At 37.8% G+C, this 17,180-nt stretch overlaps 1 protein-coding gene across 1 annotated transcript in view; it reads right to left on the bottom strand.

Moving 5' to 3' along the window:
* Positions 1 to 15,552, bottom strand: part of Smp_131000 (harp (smarcal1)-related) — a gene marked incomplete at its 3' end in the record, with an annotated part of 33,625 nt that extends 18,073 nt beyond the window's left edge. Inside the window, exons 1-7 of the mRNA XM_018797361.1 lie at positions 15,307 to 15,552; positions 11,890 to 12,149; positions 9,763 to 9,813; positions 9,657 to 9,718; positions 8,542 to 8,690; positions 6,342 to 6,681; positions 4,452 to 4,517 (exon numbers count right to left, since the gene is read on the bottom strand). Of these exons, the coding sequence (XP_018652411.1) occupies positions 4,452 to 4,517; positions 6,342 to 6,681; positions 8,542 to 8,690; positions 9,657 to 9,718; positions 9,763 to 9,813; positions 11,890 to 12,149; positions 15,307 to 15,365 (987 nt within the window). The 5' untranslated portion in view covers positions 15,366 to 15,552. The remainder of the gene's footprint in view (positions 1 to 4,451; positions 4,518 to 6,341; positions 6,682 to 8,541; positions 8,691 to 9,656; positions 9,719 to 9,762; positions 9,814 to 11,889; positions 12,150 to 15,306) is intronic.
* Between the last annotated feature and the right edge of the window lie 1,628 nt (positions 15,553 to 17,180).

Raw genomic sequence — 17,180 nt, 5'->3', positions numbered from 1 at the left:
AGTCGGTTAAATGAAACTCCAAAACATCATTAACGAAACACTGGATACATCCATTTTGAAAATACAAAAACAAATATATCACAAGGGGGTTTTGTGGAGATTTTAGTCATTTTATATAGCTAAGATCATGATTCAATTGAAGCTAGACCACCATGGAAAACCTGGAAGCAGTGGACGACCGTTTCGTCCTATTGTGGGACTCCTCAGCAGTGCGCATCAACGATCCCGCCTCGCTGGATTCGATTTTCCATGGTGGTCTAGCTTCAATTGACTCATGATCTTAACTATATGAAAAAAAACAAATTTGTTCACTTTAGTGAAATTTCATGTAATCAGTGTCAGTAGTCGATAGAAATGTTTAACAATTATCATTTTATTGGAAGACAAAAGTATGAGTATTTTATGAGGGAAAACGTATTCGAATGTGATAAAATAAGAAGAATTTTAGACCAAATGTTTTTTGGAAGCGACTCGAAAAATATAATAAACGGTGTACATCATTACAGAAACACTGGGTTTTACCGGTGGAATTTAGTGAATGACTAAATATTACTAATCATATGAGTGGTAACATCCACTGAGAAACAGTATGAGTTTTACAATCTATGGTATTCGATGCACATACAAATGAGAAGACTGGAAAGGTGATGGGGAAGTTATAATTGGCATAACCGAATAAACATATACATGAAACATTGGTCTAAAAATGTTTGTTCTTCTAACTCAGACAATGACATGTAGAATGAGACAGACTAGGTGCATAATTGACCTCAACAATGTGTCTCGTTTAGAATGTCACTGAGAGTGACTGCTTGCAATCGTGTGAAATAAAGTATTATCTAGTCTATACTCTGGTTTTCTACTCCGGGTCGTGAATCCTGGATCTAATATAGCGTGACAAGTCTGATTATCGTATTAACGTATTACTGTAGTATACCTGAAAGAGAGGAAATGTATTTCAAAATCATCCGTTATATAGCATCCAGCTTATCAAAACGTTTCGTATCTCAGATGAATAATTAATTTCCTCAATAGTGTAAATATTCTTTGAATATTGGTGAACAACACAGATTCCCGGCTAATCGTCTGTCCCCACAACTATCAATTATTAAACAAATCGAAAGTAATTTCTAAGAGACATTAAAATTCACACAAGAGAATGAGACTGGAGTACTCTACTCTAGAATCCGTCACTCTACACCTTCAACTTTGAGCTTCAATAGTATTTTGTATAATTAATTCCTTAAATCTATCCATTTCTCATCTAACGATATTATTACTATTATTATTATTATTATTTAATCACATATATATTGGTACAAAGGGCACCGGATACATATGTGCCACACAAAATAATGAGAATGGGAGAAGGAAGATGTGTATATATAAAAGAAGGAAAAAAAAGAAAAGGAGAAGAGTAATGATGGGGGGAACTAAATGTACAACCAGAAGAGCTCTCTCAGTTAGGAAAGTTATAGCCACTCTTTATGAAGAAAGTAGAAGAAGGTTACAGCAGGTTCGCCACTGACTTCTATTCTGAGCGATATCTGATAACGTCTCTAGCCACTGTGTTGCACCATCTCTCGGACCCCAGCCAGGGAGTCGTGAAGGACCAACAGAAGCTAGCCCTTTGCAGCTCTCTTTCATGCCACGACACCATGTCATACACTGACCACCTCTCCGCTTTTTCCAACCAGTCCCAGAGTCAGCAAATAATGCACTTCGTGGAATTCTCTGGGACGACATTCGCAAAGCATGTCCAAGCCTCCGGAGTCGGTGTTTCAAGATGGTGACACCAATCGAATTATCGTCTCGGCGCCCGAACACACGATGCCGAACCTCTGCATTACTAACATGGTGTTGCCACTGAATGTCAGCAATCCTTCGGAGACAACGATGATCGAACACAGAGAAACGTCTAACATCCTCAACTCGGAGAGGCCAGGTTTCACAAGCATAGAGCAAAACTGCTCTCACCGACGCGTTGTAGATCCGACCATTTACAGCCAGACTAACATCACGAAGGCGCCAAAGATGGCCCAGATTGGCATAAGCCGCTCTGGCTTTCCTTATACGTGCATCAATCTCATCACTCACGCCACCACCAGCACTTATGTAGCTACCTAGATACACGAACTTCTCAACTACTTCAATCTGCTCACCATCCAGGGTGAGTACAGGATGAGAATCCTGCCAGTCTTGTAGGAGTACCTTGCACTTGGAGGGTGCAAAGCACATACCGTACCTGCGGACACTGATTACCAACTGATTAAGTGCGGATTGCATGCCTTGGGCATTATCGCACAGTAAGACAATATCATCCGCATACTCGAGATCGAGAAGTCGTTCTCCAGGCAACATATCCACACCGCCATTACTTACATCCATCAGAGCTGTTTCCAGGATGTCGTCGATGGCAAAGTTGAAGAGGAATGGTGAGATCGGGCAACCCTGCCTAACCCCACTGCTCGAATGGAACAAGGGAGAAAGGTGGTTGTATGCCCTCACTCTGCCTGAGGTGTTCGTATACAGGGCCTTTAAGATGTTAATGAACTTCTCAGGCACACCCTTCTTCAATAGACAATCCCAGAGAACAGTCCAGTCCAACGAATCGAAGGCCGCCCTGATATCAAGAAACACTACGATTGTTGGCCTGCGATAAGTATGACGGTGTTCTAACATTTGGTGGAGGGTGAAGATGTGATCAATGCATCCTCGACCAGAACGAAAACCAGCCTGCTCCTCGCGAGTCAATCGTTCACGGGTTTTAAACAACCTACGAAGAATGACAGAAGCCAATAGTTTGGACGCAATCGGAAGTAGACTTATCCCCCGATAGTTATTACAGGAACAACGTGAACCCTTTTTAAAGATAGGGACGACTATCGACTCATTCCATGATGTTGGAACACTTTCTTCCTCCCAAACCTTTGCAAACAACGCAGTCAGTTCCTTAGCCAGAAAGTCACTACCATCTTTAAAAAGAGCCGGAGGTAAGTCATCTGGGCCCGGTGATTTGTAGCGCTTCAAGAGTTGGAGTTCCTTGCGGACTTCCGCCTCGTTTGGTGGATCAGTCGTCACCGGCCATGGGGGGCAGGACAAACTGGTTGATGTTGCCGGAGCAGCAGGCCAGTTGAACTGCCCTTCGAAAGATTCCGCCCATCGTCCAAGACGTCGACAGATGTTAGTGATTGGCATCCCATCATCCTCGTAGATTGTTTCACTCACACCAGACTTCTTGCTGCCAGTGGCTCGGATGAGTTGGAAGAGCTTCCGGCAGTTACCAGATGCAGCTGCTGCTTCCATCTCATTAGCACGCTCCGACCACCAGGCTTCTCGGTCCTTACGCAAGCTTTGCCCGATTTCATTACGTAACAGCCTTCGTTTGTGGTTAAACTCACGGTCACCCGGAGTAGACCGACGGGCTTCCATCAGTTGTAAGGAGCCAGAAGAAACCCAGTGCTTGTAAGCGGGACGTTTCGCGAAGCCGCAAGCGGCTTTACTCGCCATTTTCATGGCGTCGTGAAGATGCAACCAATGCTCATCTATACTTTTCGGTGGGGTGGTAGCTAGCCTAGAGGCTAGCTCCACTCGATACTTACTTGCAACAGAAGTTGCAGCCAGTTTACTAACATCGATCCGTTGGTGGTGGTCAATCCTTCGGCCACTGAAAAGTAAGGTGAGATTGGCGCAGACCAGGGCATGATCAGACTCCAGATAGGTACTCCAAAAGGAGAGGCAGTCTTGTACACAACCACGCCAGCGGTAGCTGATCGCGATGTGATCAATCTGAGTCCAGGCTTGGGATGCAGAGGGAGGACGCCAGGTAGCACACCGGCGATGACTGTGCCGGAAGTTAGTGCTGGCCAGAAACAGGTTGTGGTCTGTGCACAGTTGCAGCGAACGGTCCCCGTTATCTGTCCTGCGACCAACAAGTCCCCATCGGTCACCTAAACGACTCTCTTCTGTGCCTAGACGCCCGACCTGTGCATTCAAGTCTCCGGCTAGTACTACAATATCTGTTACACTACTATTTAAATCTATTTTGTTAATTAGCACGTTAATTTTACCTCAATATGCTGATCTGGCACAACGACTTAAGATGAAAAACATTTTTATCCTAAACTCTATGAGTGATTAATGGATATTTCACTTCCATAATCCCAAAGTAAAAACTACAACAATACAATTTTAATAAGAAGTAAACTGTATTATCATAAAAATTGCAAATAAGTTAAGATTAGCTAACTAGTCACTAGTAACAGGTACATCTACCTTGGTAACCTATTACGTTAAGGACTTTCTACTCCTATTTGTTCCAGATTCGCCTTACTGACTAATTTGATTATCACTATCAATGTGTCAATAATAATTAAGTATTCAAAGCAAATACAAATAAGTCAATAAACAAACGACACATACAATATTACATTCACTACATAATAACTTACCTTAAGAATTGGAGTCGCAGCCTTAGTCCTAGCAGCTTTAATATTTTTTATGAAATGAGATTCATCCTACAAAACATCATAAATACAAAGTAGGTAAAGAACGAATTGGGGAACTGTGGATAGAATGCAACTTGCGTCAAATATAATTACAAACAAAGTCAAATAAATACAAACGTAATAATTATTAAGACTGAGTTTCTCATAAGCAAAATTTCCCATAGTAATAGGACAGGTTGCTTGAATATCTGGGCTACCTGTTCCTGCCATCTACATATTTCAGCAAATTATTTATTTTGTTTCAACAGATCATTATGTCAATTAACTGCACAACCTATTCAGGTTCACGACCTTTCGTTGTACAAGTTAGGGAAGAGCACAATCAGAGACAGGTTGCTGGCAACATACATTGAAAAGAATGTACATTATTTAGATGTCAATTCCTGAACTACTAACATCTAATTGGCGATCACTCAATATTTATCGTCACGATCGATAAAAATAAGGAACGGAAACTTGTTGAAATAATTTGTGCTGAGAATTTTATATTGTACCAAGAATATAATATTGAATAAAGCTAATAATAATAATAATAATAATAATAATAATAAACAAAGTTAAAAATTTATAACTGATTACCGCCAGGTCATCTTCAGCCAATCGTTAAATATGTGCAACAATTAAAATATTATCTACGTAGGACAAGTATAGACATTGAAAGAACAAAAAAATTTAGTTACAATGGCTGAAGTGACAGGAAATTCTGCTCAACCTAGAATTCGTGACAGTTGACACTCGTCCGCAAAGTTTACAACTGCAATCTTCAGGGGACTGAAGGATTAGAACCGGCATAACCCAGCTTCATACACATCGCCACTGAAGTACTCGGCTTGCGACTGAGCACCTGTACGATTGGTACACTTACGTTGATCGATCGCTGGGTGCAGCAGTGGAGCAACATTGGGAGATGCGATTCCATATTAATGCGTGACTAAGAATGGATTTATATCCTATTTATTCCATCAGTATCCTGGAGTCCATTCTCACCATTGGTTTAGAATCAGGGTTTTCTAATTCTATAGTCGAAATCAAGAGTCAATTGAAGCTGGACCACCATGGAAAACCTGGAAGCACTGAACGGCCATTTCGTGTTACTGTGGGACTCCTCAGCCGTTCAGTGCCTCCAGGTTTTCCATGGTGATCTAGCTTCAATTTACTGATGATTCCAACTATGAAAATACTGAAATCTCTACAAAACCCCTTCTGATTTTCTAATTCCCTTAGGTGAATCCCCCGTATTCACTATCCCAGTTTAAGTACTTGGCATTCGCTTTTCGTCCTCTCACTTCTGTGAACAACACTCCGACAACGAAAAGGCAGTAAGTAGGACTTCTCTGACAGTTGCTATATACGCCTGGCTATATGAGAGCTTTTCGAAAGGGAAAGCGAACTATCCCGGCCTTCAGCCGTACTGGCAGACTCGGAAGCAAAAATATATGAGTGGATGAAGTCCAATGTAACCCCGCCTCGTTCTATTACCATTAAAAGTGTTACCACCTGTAAGACTCTGGGATTTTCTCTAACAGTTTCATTTCGCTGTGCTAATGGAGTACAGTAACTTAAATTGATGTTCTTATGTCCCCGAGGTTCTGCGCTAGGTTTTCCTGACTGAGTAAAATCACTAAAACTGGATGGACTTTGAACTCATTAATCGAATCCTAACAAGGAAATTGTGTAATGAAATATTAGAAACTCATAAATAATAATATTTTAGACCATATAAATCTAAGAAACACCCTCTTACTATTCAAATCATATCATTTAACAAATACTTCAATTGGGATAAATTAGACAGATTGCTTATATACATAAAAATAATAAATCAATACTCACTGCAATGACAACGCCATACCGCCGTTTCAATAATTCTTTGCCATAACGACTCATTAAATCATAACTAATAATAGTGATTGGTGATGAATTAAACGAATCCCAATCATCCATAATATCTTTACCCGAATTAACAACTGTTATATGTGTTAAATTTAAATTAAGTGGTTTGCCAAGCCAACGAATAATTTGATCTCTCCATGAAAATCTAACAGATGATGGTGTAATAATTAATAATGGCCATTCAGAATAATAAGCTGATGCAATAGCTAACGACTGAATGGTTTTGCCCAAACCCATATCATCTGCCAGTAGAACACGACCGGATCGTTTCAAAGCCAAACTTGAATGAATAAAATTACAGTTCATTTGATAAGAAAATTTCAAATGAATCTATCGAGAGGGAAAACTCTTACTGCGAAAGAGAGAGATGATAAATTGCAGATCGTTTTTATATTTTAGAATAAGTGAAATCTATGCGGTGATGGAAAGGATTAAGTTAGATATCTTCAACAATTATAGTGAGCTCATGTGAATTGAATATTTCTACATGGATTGACCACTCAATAATAGGCAATTTTATAGTGCCTAACTTCAACTGTTAATTGAGTCTAGTGCTTCCAGGTTTTCCTTGGTGGTCTAGCTTCAAGTGACTCACGCTTTCAACTAGGAAAATACTAAATCTCCACGAAACCCCTTCTGAGTTCTATTCATTCAGTTGTAATACGACCACTGGTCTAGGTGATCCCACATTGAATTTGACCAGTCCAATGTTATTAGAGGTATATGAGCGGTTATCACTATTTAGTTGCTCACATCGCAGAAGGACGTTTCTTGGGGTTAAGGGTGATCCTGATCACTTAGGAGCAAGCCCATAGATCCGAAGGGTCAAACGGCTCAGATCTAATCATACATGACCTTTCTTGTGAGTAGTTTTAAGTGTATCAGATCTGTACTTTTTAAACCTTACCACCGAAGATGGAAAACTTCAGACCAAGATGAGGTTTACTATTTTTAGGGTCGACCTATTCTACTTCCCTCGTACCTCAGTAGGAAGACAGCATAACTGCAGATGCCGGTTGTTTGAAACACCATAGAGACGCCATACCCCCGGACAACTGACAGTAACACTTCACTATGGATTATAATTTTGCTGCTTTTGATCTTACCGCCCACCAACCAACCTGCATGGTACTGTAGAACCCAAGGGAATGTTCCAACTAACTTAGACTGAGTTATCATATCGGGCAAGCCAGGCCACTCCGTCAGGCCAGAGGCCATGGTCGTGATGCTATGCTTGAAGACAATTAGCACACAATCCTGGACCGTAAGTTTCTCGTTAGTTAGTTTCCATTTGAAAAGCCATATATACAATCTTGACATTGGTTTTTACTAAATCATCAACTAGAGTACAAATGTATTGGTTTTGATCGACGTCGAGTACAACTGGGATAGTTCGACAGAATTATATTGAATAAGACAGACTCTTAATAATTCCATATTCAGTCCAAGACCGAATTAAAATGCGCTGATTGGTTTATTTGCAATTAATCATTGCTGACGGATGGATCATGATGATATTAAAAGGTTCCCGTGTGAATCCAATAAAAGCTTATGTTTTTATTCCTGCATATTTCTATTCTGCCTCCTTTTGTATGTTGTAATCCACTGTCGTTATTATTTCTGTAAAGTAGAATGAAGTGAAGTAGTCAAACAGTAATGGACAAGAAAAAATCCATTAAACTGTCCATGGTCGAAACAATGAGTACACGATTTGAACCACAAGGCAAACAACAGTTCACTCAAAATTGCAGATACATCTCACAAATGAGTACCAACAGCTATGAGACCAATGTCTATGACTTTCCCCTTGATCTTGAACGACCAAACATCGAACTATTATTTTCAAACGATCACAAATTTCATGAGAAAAGATTTTTTTAAAACGACGAAAATACCGAGAGCTATATTTAAGCGATGACCATTTTGAGAATGAGTTCTGTAACCGCTGGATGCACTTGGTTTTACGGACCCCAAGCACCCAAATCTTATCACTTATATTTATTAGCTACAGTTTATTATATCAGTGTTGCTTAGATTTATTAAATTATCTGTAGCTTATGTCATAAGTAAATAACATTTAACAATTAGAATATACGAGATTAAAAAGGTAAGCTATAGAGATAAAGGTAGTGGTCATTACCATACACCGTCTTTTTGAAATGGAAATAATGTTGCCAATAAATCATCCGGTATTCTATCCTTCAGTGTACTATGATCAATTTCATCATTGTTGTCATGATCTTTCAAATCATCTGCACCAGGTTTCATTGAAATTCGTTTACGAAATATCTACACAAGAAAAGAATTATGCAAAAAGCAAAATAGAACAATCAATTTCTGGGATAATAGTTGGAAATTTAAATAACATTTGTTATAACGTATGAGTGCCCAATTTAATATATGAACGCCAATTTAGAGAGGAGTGAATTTATTGATCGGACATTAAATGCCAACTTTAAAGTTAAATGAAGCATCTAAATCATTGATTGCATAGAGTCTGTATTTCTTTTTTTCATTACTGATAGTTAGAATTTAAATGATCAATCTTAACTGTGCTTCTTTCAATGGATAACGCTTGAATCTATAAGTTAATTATATTTTGGATAGTAGCTAGCAGTGGAATCAGTGATGAGTGGTTTCGTTCTCTTCAGGACTGATGTGTTAGTATTTCAGTGTTAAAGCTCACAATGAGTCTCAAGCAAAAGCTAGTCATGACAGAGTGCATAATTAAGTTCTAGAAGCTGATAATAATGAGATAACCATTCAGTAAGCTAATACGCTAAAAGAGACTTGTCACGTTCAATTCTGAATGTCAACAAACGAGAAATGAATACTCCTAAAATTATTGACAATCATCATGTCTACTGAACAAAACTGATGGAAACTATGATTCTATAACCAAGTGAGTAACACTTTGATGCTTCAAACCATAGGTATCAGCTTTGGGTTTCAGTGTGAACATCAACACTAAGATAGAACAGGAATTCTAGATTCTACTATTGTTCACTACCAAAATCGGAGTGTATTTTAGTAATTCATGTACCACATACATATTTGAGTGCTTGATTTCGAGGCATGTAAGGCAGTGATACTACTTGGTTGCCCATACCGAAGTTTGAGTCTGTGACTTACTAGTTGAAAGTCTAACTCTGTAACCACTGAGCCAGAGATATACAAAATAAAATCATCTTACTGGTTAGCTTTGTACTTATAAAAACTACTAACATTGGACGATATATAGATATAAACACCTACTTTAATAACAGCATATGGAAGTTCTTCCAAGTGTAATTCATCAATATTCTTGACCTTTTTCACTGTATAAAAGATATATCTATAAAGAAAATTTCACATTTTTTACCGAATTCATTATATTCTGATAAATCAAATGACCATCTCCTTGTTTGCGAATCTATACACACACATATAAAAATAAGTTGACAGGAGAATTATGATAAGATAGTATTTTAATTTTCAGAATTAAATTTGATTAGTGTGTAAATTTAATATGAAATAGTATCCAGGCAATAATCGAGGCAATATCCTAGTTCGAGGTATTAATAAGGAAATATTTCATATGATATAGTTTCCAAATAAATACCTGGAAACGTAAATTTGCCACTTTTGGCAGTCATTAAATGAATTCAATATACTGAATCATGAAAACTATTATTCGTCAGAGGTATGAATCTATTTTGTTTGGCATTACAGCCATAGATATTGATTCGTTTGTTGTGCTGGATTACGTAAGCTTGCTGATTGTTGGATCGTGGAATTAGTATGAAACGATTATTGCTTTGTGCAATACTACGCACTTTATTTGTAAATAATATTACAATATCATTACTCACATTCACAATTATCTCCAATCTTCAATTTGTGGCTAAAAGAATAAGCCACGGACAGATCCAGGAGTTTCTATAGCATATAATACATTCTATGAAACCTTAGACGCATGCTATTAACCACAGAATCAGTAGTCAACTGGAGTCATACCGGAAGGCGTAGACTACCTAAAAGTGATTCCAGAATTAGTTTCCACTCATGACTTAGTTTAAAACTGATCTCATTGGCGAACGTGTATTTATTCTTTATCTTCCTCTAAATCTCGATTTATCTTCTGGAATAAATAGTTCAAGACTGAATGTAGAGGAGCTTTCTCTTTAATAGCTCATTAAACAATAAGGATGTAACCACAAACATTAGGAAAATAAGAACTTCCTATATTGTAGGTGGACCTACATGTGCAATTTGATTAATTTAGTGTAAAAAGCTTTTAGAAAGAACCTAAGAATTAGATTGAAAAAATCAGCACTTAAGACATCTGATGATTTTTCTTAATACGACCCAGATACACTTGACGAGTCCCCGAATCAGAACACGGCTGAACAGGAACGTAGTTACATTCCAAATAGCAAGGTCGAATGGAGGTAGGAATCACAATAAGGAAAACGTTAGTATATTTACAATTTTTACATAAAAAGATTCTAGAGTCTTCTCCAAGTATCCGCTAGCACTAATTGGTTAAGAAATAGCCAATTAGCGTGCCCCAACACAGTTCTGCATGGAGCATGCCTTAACCCTATGTATTTCCCGCTAACAAGACACATGTTCACTTACAGTAATTATTACTGTTTCACCGTATAATTAAGCTAACCTGCCTGTCTGATGAGTGGACCTTAGTCCTTTATAACAGCACTGTAAGTATTCAAGCGGCGACATTTCAAAATATTACAGGCGAAATGTGCATCCAGGACCAGGTTACATACATCTAATGTAATTACATGGAGTAAAATAGCCGAGTGAGTCGACAAATTTACCTACTTTGGAAGTCTTCCAATATTTGTTTCGTTAGTAACAGATTGGCATGGATATAGAAAAACCAATTTGCCGATGCTAACTTATCGTAACTAATATATATGGACTACATACTCCCAGCATAGCAGTCTACTTACACCGCTAAAATCTATTTTAAATCAATCCGCTTATGAACTCACTGATTATTATCTTGATAAATTTGATCAGCAAGTGATATAAATCCTTTATTGATCGTTCCAACTATCTAAATGCTACTTCCATGTTAAAACTAGTTCATTGAGTTGAGCTAGGTAGTTAGAAAAGCTTAACATCAACCAAGTCTACTATCCACGTTTAACACATTATAGAATGCTATTAGAGCATAAAATCTTTTCTGATACGTAGGCTACTAGTTTTGACAGCTTCATAAGGCTTGTAAACAAGTAATAATATTGTTCAAGAATACGAGCCAGTTAAACTCAAATTATGTTTCAACCTCACTGAGAGTTACCTGACCACATACGACTGAATTCTGATTTACATAAATCCAATCAGATACGAATCTGAAACCATTTCCCATAAATACGAAAACACAGTTGACTTAACACGTTACCAACATTACATCATATCTTGTGTTAATGCTGCTAGCACGACAGAACAATACAATATGAACTAAAGAATAACAACTTACCATACTGTTTAGAATCCATAGACTTAAATAGCTGTGTCAATCCAACGTGATATCTGGCGTGCACTTCAAACCTATTGGCAGAGCACAGTGTGCACAGTACATTAGCTAAGCTGGTCTTCGGTCTGAATGCATCATTAGGAGTAGACTGAGGGGTTCTCGAAGGAAAAGAATTTGTACTGGATTTAGGTATAAAATTCTGTTTGAGTTGTGAAATTTGTTGCTTGACTAAATTCCCAGTCGGCTTAACAGTTGTTGGTTTACTGTGATAGATTGTGTAAAAATACTTAATTATTAACTAGTTAGATACAAAGAAATTCGAAATTCACCGATGTTTAACCAATATATTTATTTTGTAATTAGTAAGTTCATAGCCTAATTATGTTAAATGACAAATATTTAATCTGAATGACAGAAGCAATGCATTCCTACAGCTCAAGAGGCAGCTTAATGGTTTAAGCATTCGAGGATGGCTCAAAGCCAAGCAAATGAATATGCGCCTGATAAACAAGTTAAACACGTAATAACAATTATTCAAAATATACATCAAGGAATTTGCTTGAAGAAGTTGTTGTTCATATCGAAGGATTTATTTCTTTGATCCATTTTTGTATTGGTTATTTGAACCTCCCCACTGACGTTTAGGACTGGAACTGATCAACCTCTTATTAGCATAATGTGCATCGTGTGGATTACACGAAACGCACATCCTAGACTCCACTGCTAGACGGCATTCATCTCTGCTTATAATTTATTTATTTGCCCAGGTTCTCAACTCTCAGTCTTTAAACTGTATAACTTATGATAATGCATCTTCTAGAATGAATTATGTTTCACACGAATAACTGGCAATCAATGGGGGTGATTCCCAAGCGTTTTGATATCTTAACTATGTGACTAATTGCAGGTTAAAGCTCATTGCATCCACTAGTTTCAGTATCTAGGTGGCATTTGAACCTTCTATATACATGTAATTTGGACCAGTTAACGAACACATACATGGTCATCGGGTCGCGAAACAACCAATTTTTGAGAGGGATTCGCAATCAATTTGATAACTCCTAGTCACTCAAACGATCTTATACATGGTAGAAAAAAACTTCGGCAATTCCTTCAACTAAAATAAATTTTAAATAAACAGTCGAATCCAGTGAAACATGTTATTTGCCCTTTAGTTTTAATTTCTAATTATAACAGGTGATATAAAGTCAGTAAAGTATAATGTAATCTATACAAATATCACAGTATTGAAGGTTATTCTTTAAGACTGTAAGTTTGAAAGATGAAGAAGAGGAGCTGGATAGAGTGTTAGGTGAATTCATCAACTTGACTGACTGCTTTGTAAAGTTAATTAATTATCTAATTAGCAGCTCGTCACTATCGTGGTTGGATACTTTATGTCTTAGTAGTAGCTTTAGCTTACCTATATATAGTTATATCCTCGCTCAACTTGTGGGTAACTGTTCTCTAAAATCTAATTGGTCAGGGTACAAGGAATATCTCATAAGCAAATTATCAGCTGAACTACCCCAGTCACTTCAGAAAAACTTTAGCACGAAGTCGACGAAGTGACTAGGGAAGGACAATGCTTCTAAGGGTTAAACCTTGGGCTCTCCACACCGACACCTTGATGAAAAGTAAGGAAACTGGAAAAGTAATTCTGTCCCTCTCTTATTTTTGGTTACTGAAGTTCGTGGACAAAGCCTAGTCTCTCTAAATAACAAGAGAAACAAAGCTTTGCAATCCCTAGCATATCAGTTATTTAGAGACTTAAAAGTTACGTTTACATTTGCAAGAACCTAGAAAGACGAAAAATTTAAAAGTTTGTCGATAATTAATATGAGGTAAAAACAATCAGTGACTTTCACAGAATATAGTCGTGACAATCCTTATCCAATACTGTCACATACATAATGAGACAGACTCCGGTTACTTCAAATTGTTTTGGGTATCGGTTGCTTACCATGTAGACCCACAATATACTCACCCAGTCAGTCAAACTCAACATAGAACCCGGTACGTGAACACATCGGTCCAAGATGCCATACCCGTTAGCACGGTAAGGTCAAACTGTTACACAGAATCCCAGAGTATTAGAGGTGGTAACAGTATTCCAGCCCTCACACAAATTGAATCATTTGTGTGGCACACATGTTTATATTTTTAAATAAATAATAAATATTACTGGTACTGGAAAAGATTAGGCATCGAAGATACGATTCATTAACTCAACTTCGTGGAAAAAGAATTATCAGGAATTGAGAAGCTTAGAATCTAAGAGACATAGAGTAGACGCACTCGTGTCATCGTGAACAATTCTGAAGCATGCCATTCAAGGTCTCTAACCAATGGTTACGATAATCTTGCAGACCTCAACCAAGTAGTCTGCACCTACTTACATGGCTCAATCCAGGTTAATGTCAGATCAAAGTTCACCCCCCTCCTCATATCGTTTATTTAGCTGGCAAGCAATGTCAAAAGGACGGCAATTATAACAGGATAATATAAATCGACTTATTTCATGGGTTTATTTAAGCTATTTACCGACTAAAAACACTAATACAAATTATTCCATAAAAGTATATATACTTTTAACGCATATGAGAAAACAGTCTCGATCAATATTGGGGTTGACATGGATTATTAAATAGTGGCCTCTACCTTAATAAAGACCTTGAACTGACTTCGAAATACAAAAGCCACAACCAATGTGCTATATCAGAGGGATATCCTTACAATCTTGGACTCCTACACTAAGTGAAAACAAAAATAACTTGTAAAAATAATAATTGAAGATATAAAGTCTCCTTGTGATTTACAATCGAAATCTTACACGTTGAAAAGCGAGCAACCTGGAAGTCTTCTTAACAATGAAATAGGTTTTATCATGAGAAAGAGTAACAATAATCTATCAACGTGATTAAGTCTAGCCGACTTTGGGTATGAATCAAACACACAGTACAAGGAAAACAAGTGATAGGGAAAGATAAATGTGACAAGAGCCGTAAACGAGATTTGGTATGCTACATAAACATGTCAACCTTAGTTCATTCCCAGAATACGGATAAACTTACAAACCAATCTCCCCTTAAAAATGAACGAAGAATTTTATCGACCACTATCAAGTAGCTGTCAAGATCCCGACGACGTGTTTGAGTACCATAACAACAGCAGGGCATATTTGGGCGTTTAAGTAACTGACATAATGCCGTCTAACCGGAAATCCTATAAGAATCTCAAAGGTTAAGTTAGTCATTGCGAAATCCTACAATGTCTAAAATTGAGTGACTGCGTTTGAACAAGAGCTAAAGACTGTATAGTTAAAACATTAGTACACCGAAACCGCTACTTAATAACGCCCAACTTATACATTAGCACCCTATTAAGATAGAAAGATGTGATAAAACCTGAATAACTTACCCAGATTCCACCCATTTTCTAGCCATATGTACGAAATCTCCTACCTTTTCAGTATGCATACTATCATAACCACCTTCATAGCATAAGGGCTGCTTAGCAACCACATTCTGTTTCTGAACTATAGGCACTGAACTAACAAGTCCGCCCGCAGTATTTCGGTTACGGGACTCAAGCGCTTTTCTTCGTTTAGCTTCAATAAGTGAACGCTCTTCTTCGGTTAATGCATCAGAACTCATGTTTCCTAAAGACAGTAAAAATACTTCAGTAAACACAACTTCACAGTAACAATTGGATAGAACTCAATGTTTTATAAAGAATTTATTTGGTAATTGTTTACGTGAAAACAACTGAATGCAACATTGCTCCTAAGGATTGAGTGATATTGGATGTCATTAACTCATCTACGTGCTCTCCAAGATGTCGCTTTGGATCCTAATGAGTGGAAGGATAAGTAATACCGTTATTAACATACCATTTTTCCAACATTTTTGATGGCTAATTGTTCTGGAGTCATCTTTTCTTCATCTTCAAGAGACTAAACAAAATACATAACACACAAATAAACGAACTTTATGGTATGACTTGACTAGATCAAGCATAGTTTGAAGAGTTTTGTGATTAGCTGAACAGTGAGTATTATAATCTTCCAAGGTTAGTCCATCTCGCCACGTACGCTTGTTTAGATTCATCAACATCTTATTTCGGTGAGAACAGTCAGGTATATAAAGCTTACCTTAATTTCCCACTTATTCTTACGATAATTAATAGGTAAAGAGTAATAATGTCTGTTAAGACCGTGAATAAGCGCTTGGATTGTTGGCTTGCTAAGATGACCAACATTAGATGTTGTCTGTCTGGGTTCTTGATTAGCAATTACAAGATTTGGGTTGATCAGACGAAAAGCATCGATGACAACCTGCGAATGATCTGTAGTTACGAAAAATCACTACTTTGCCTTTCACACTCTGTATTGGATCAACAACTACAGCTACCGCACGATCCGATAGAGCTTCAAAACTTTGTTGTGTATTCATATCCACACCAGATAACCAGCAACCGAATCCAGGATGTGAGTGATACCATCCGACAACCATTTCTGGACTTAAAAAGTGGAAATATGTTAAAAGTGTAAATACCGTCCAGTTTGTCTAAGCATATCCAACATTTTAGCCTGAAATACAGGATCTACTGCTTCGACGCTCACACCTGTGCCGGACTGGGGCATAGCAAACACATCCACAACCGTCACAGTATAGTCATCAACAAATTCGCCTAACATTAATCCCATAACCTCCATTGGGACTCCAGCTCGTCCATGTTTTAGCATTTTTAGTAGTGCAAGACTACTAATATACACCTGTTCAGCAGTATCTGGTACAGGACCATCTGTTGGCTGGGCATTTGATTGCCCTAAGGCGGCTAGTCCATCAGCACCAAGTCGTAGGAGGCGTTCCATTACGTAAGAGGAAATTATTACTAAGAGATGTGTATCGAAATAGGCGGGATGTTGAAGGACACTTTAGGAAACTAAATTAACTGACAGGTGTACAATACTTTTGAATTGGCGAGTAGCTTTAGGTCAATCTTACGGTCATCTAAATGGTTCAAATGGTTCTTGACAGAACAGCCGTAATTTTCATAGATAATCTCCAAGGGTTTGCAGTATTCTTCAGGCAACTAGAGCAACTTAGTGTGGTAGAATATTCCAGCAGCCTTGCCATTCCAGTCCGAAATCACTATACCTTATCTCCATAAAACTCCCTATGTGAAAAGAGCATTTTCACCACCAAATACTATTTACCAGTTAGCCTGGGCCTATTGAAATCTACAACAGAGAGAGACTTGTCGGACACACCATTACACACACCTTATTT

Source organism: Schistosoma mansoni, chromosome 4 (genome assembly GCF_000237925.1).
Source record: "Schistosoma mansoni strain Puerto Rico chromosome 4, complete genome".
Classification (NCBI taxonomy): Eukaryota; Metazoa; Platyhelminthes; class Trematoda; order Strigeidida; family Schistosomatidae; genus Schistosoma; species Schistosoma mansoni.
Note: the sequence above shows the minus strand (reverse complement) of the source record. Positions and strands in the feature narration are given on the sequence as shown.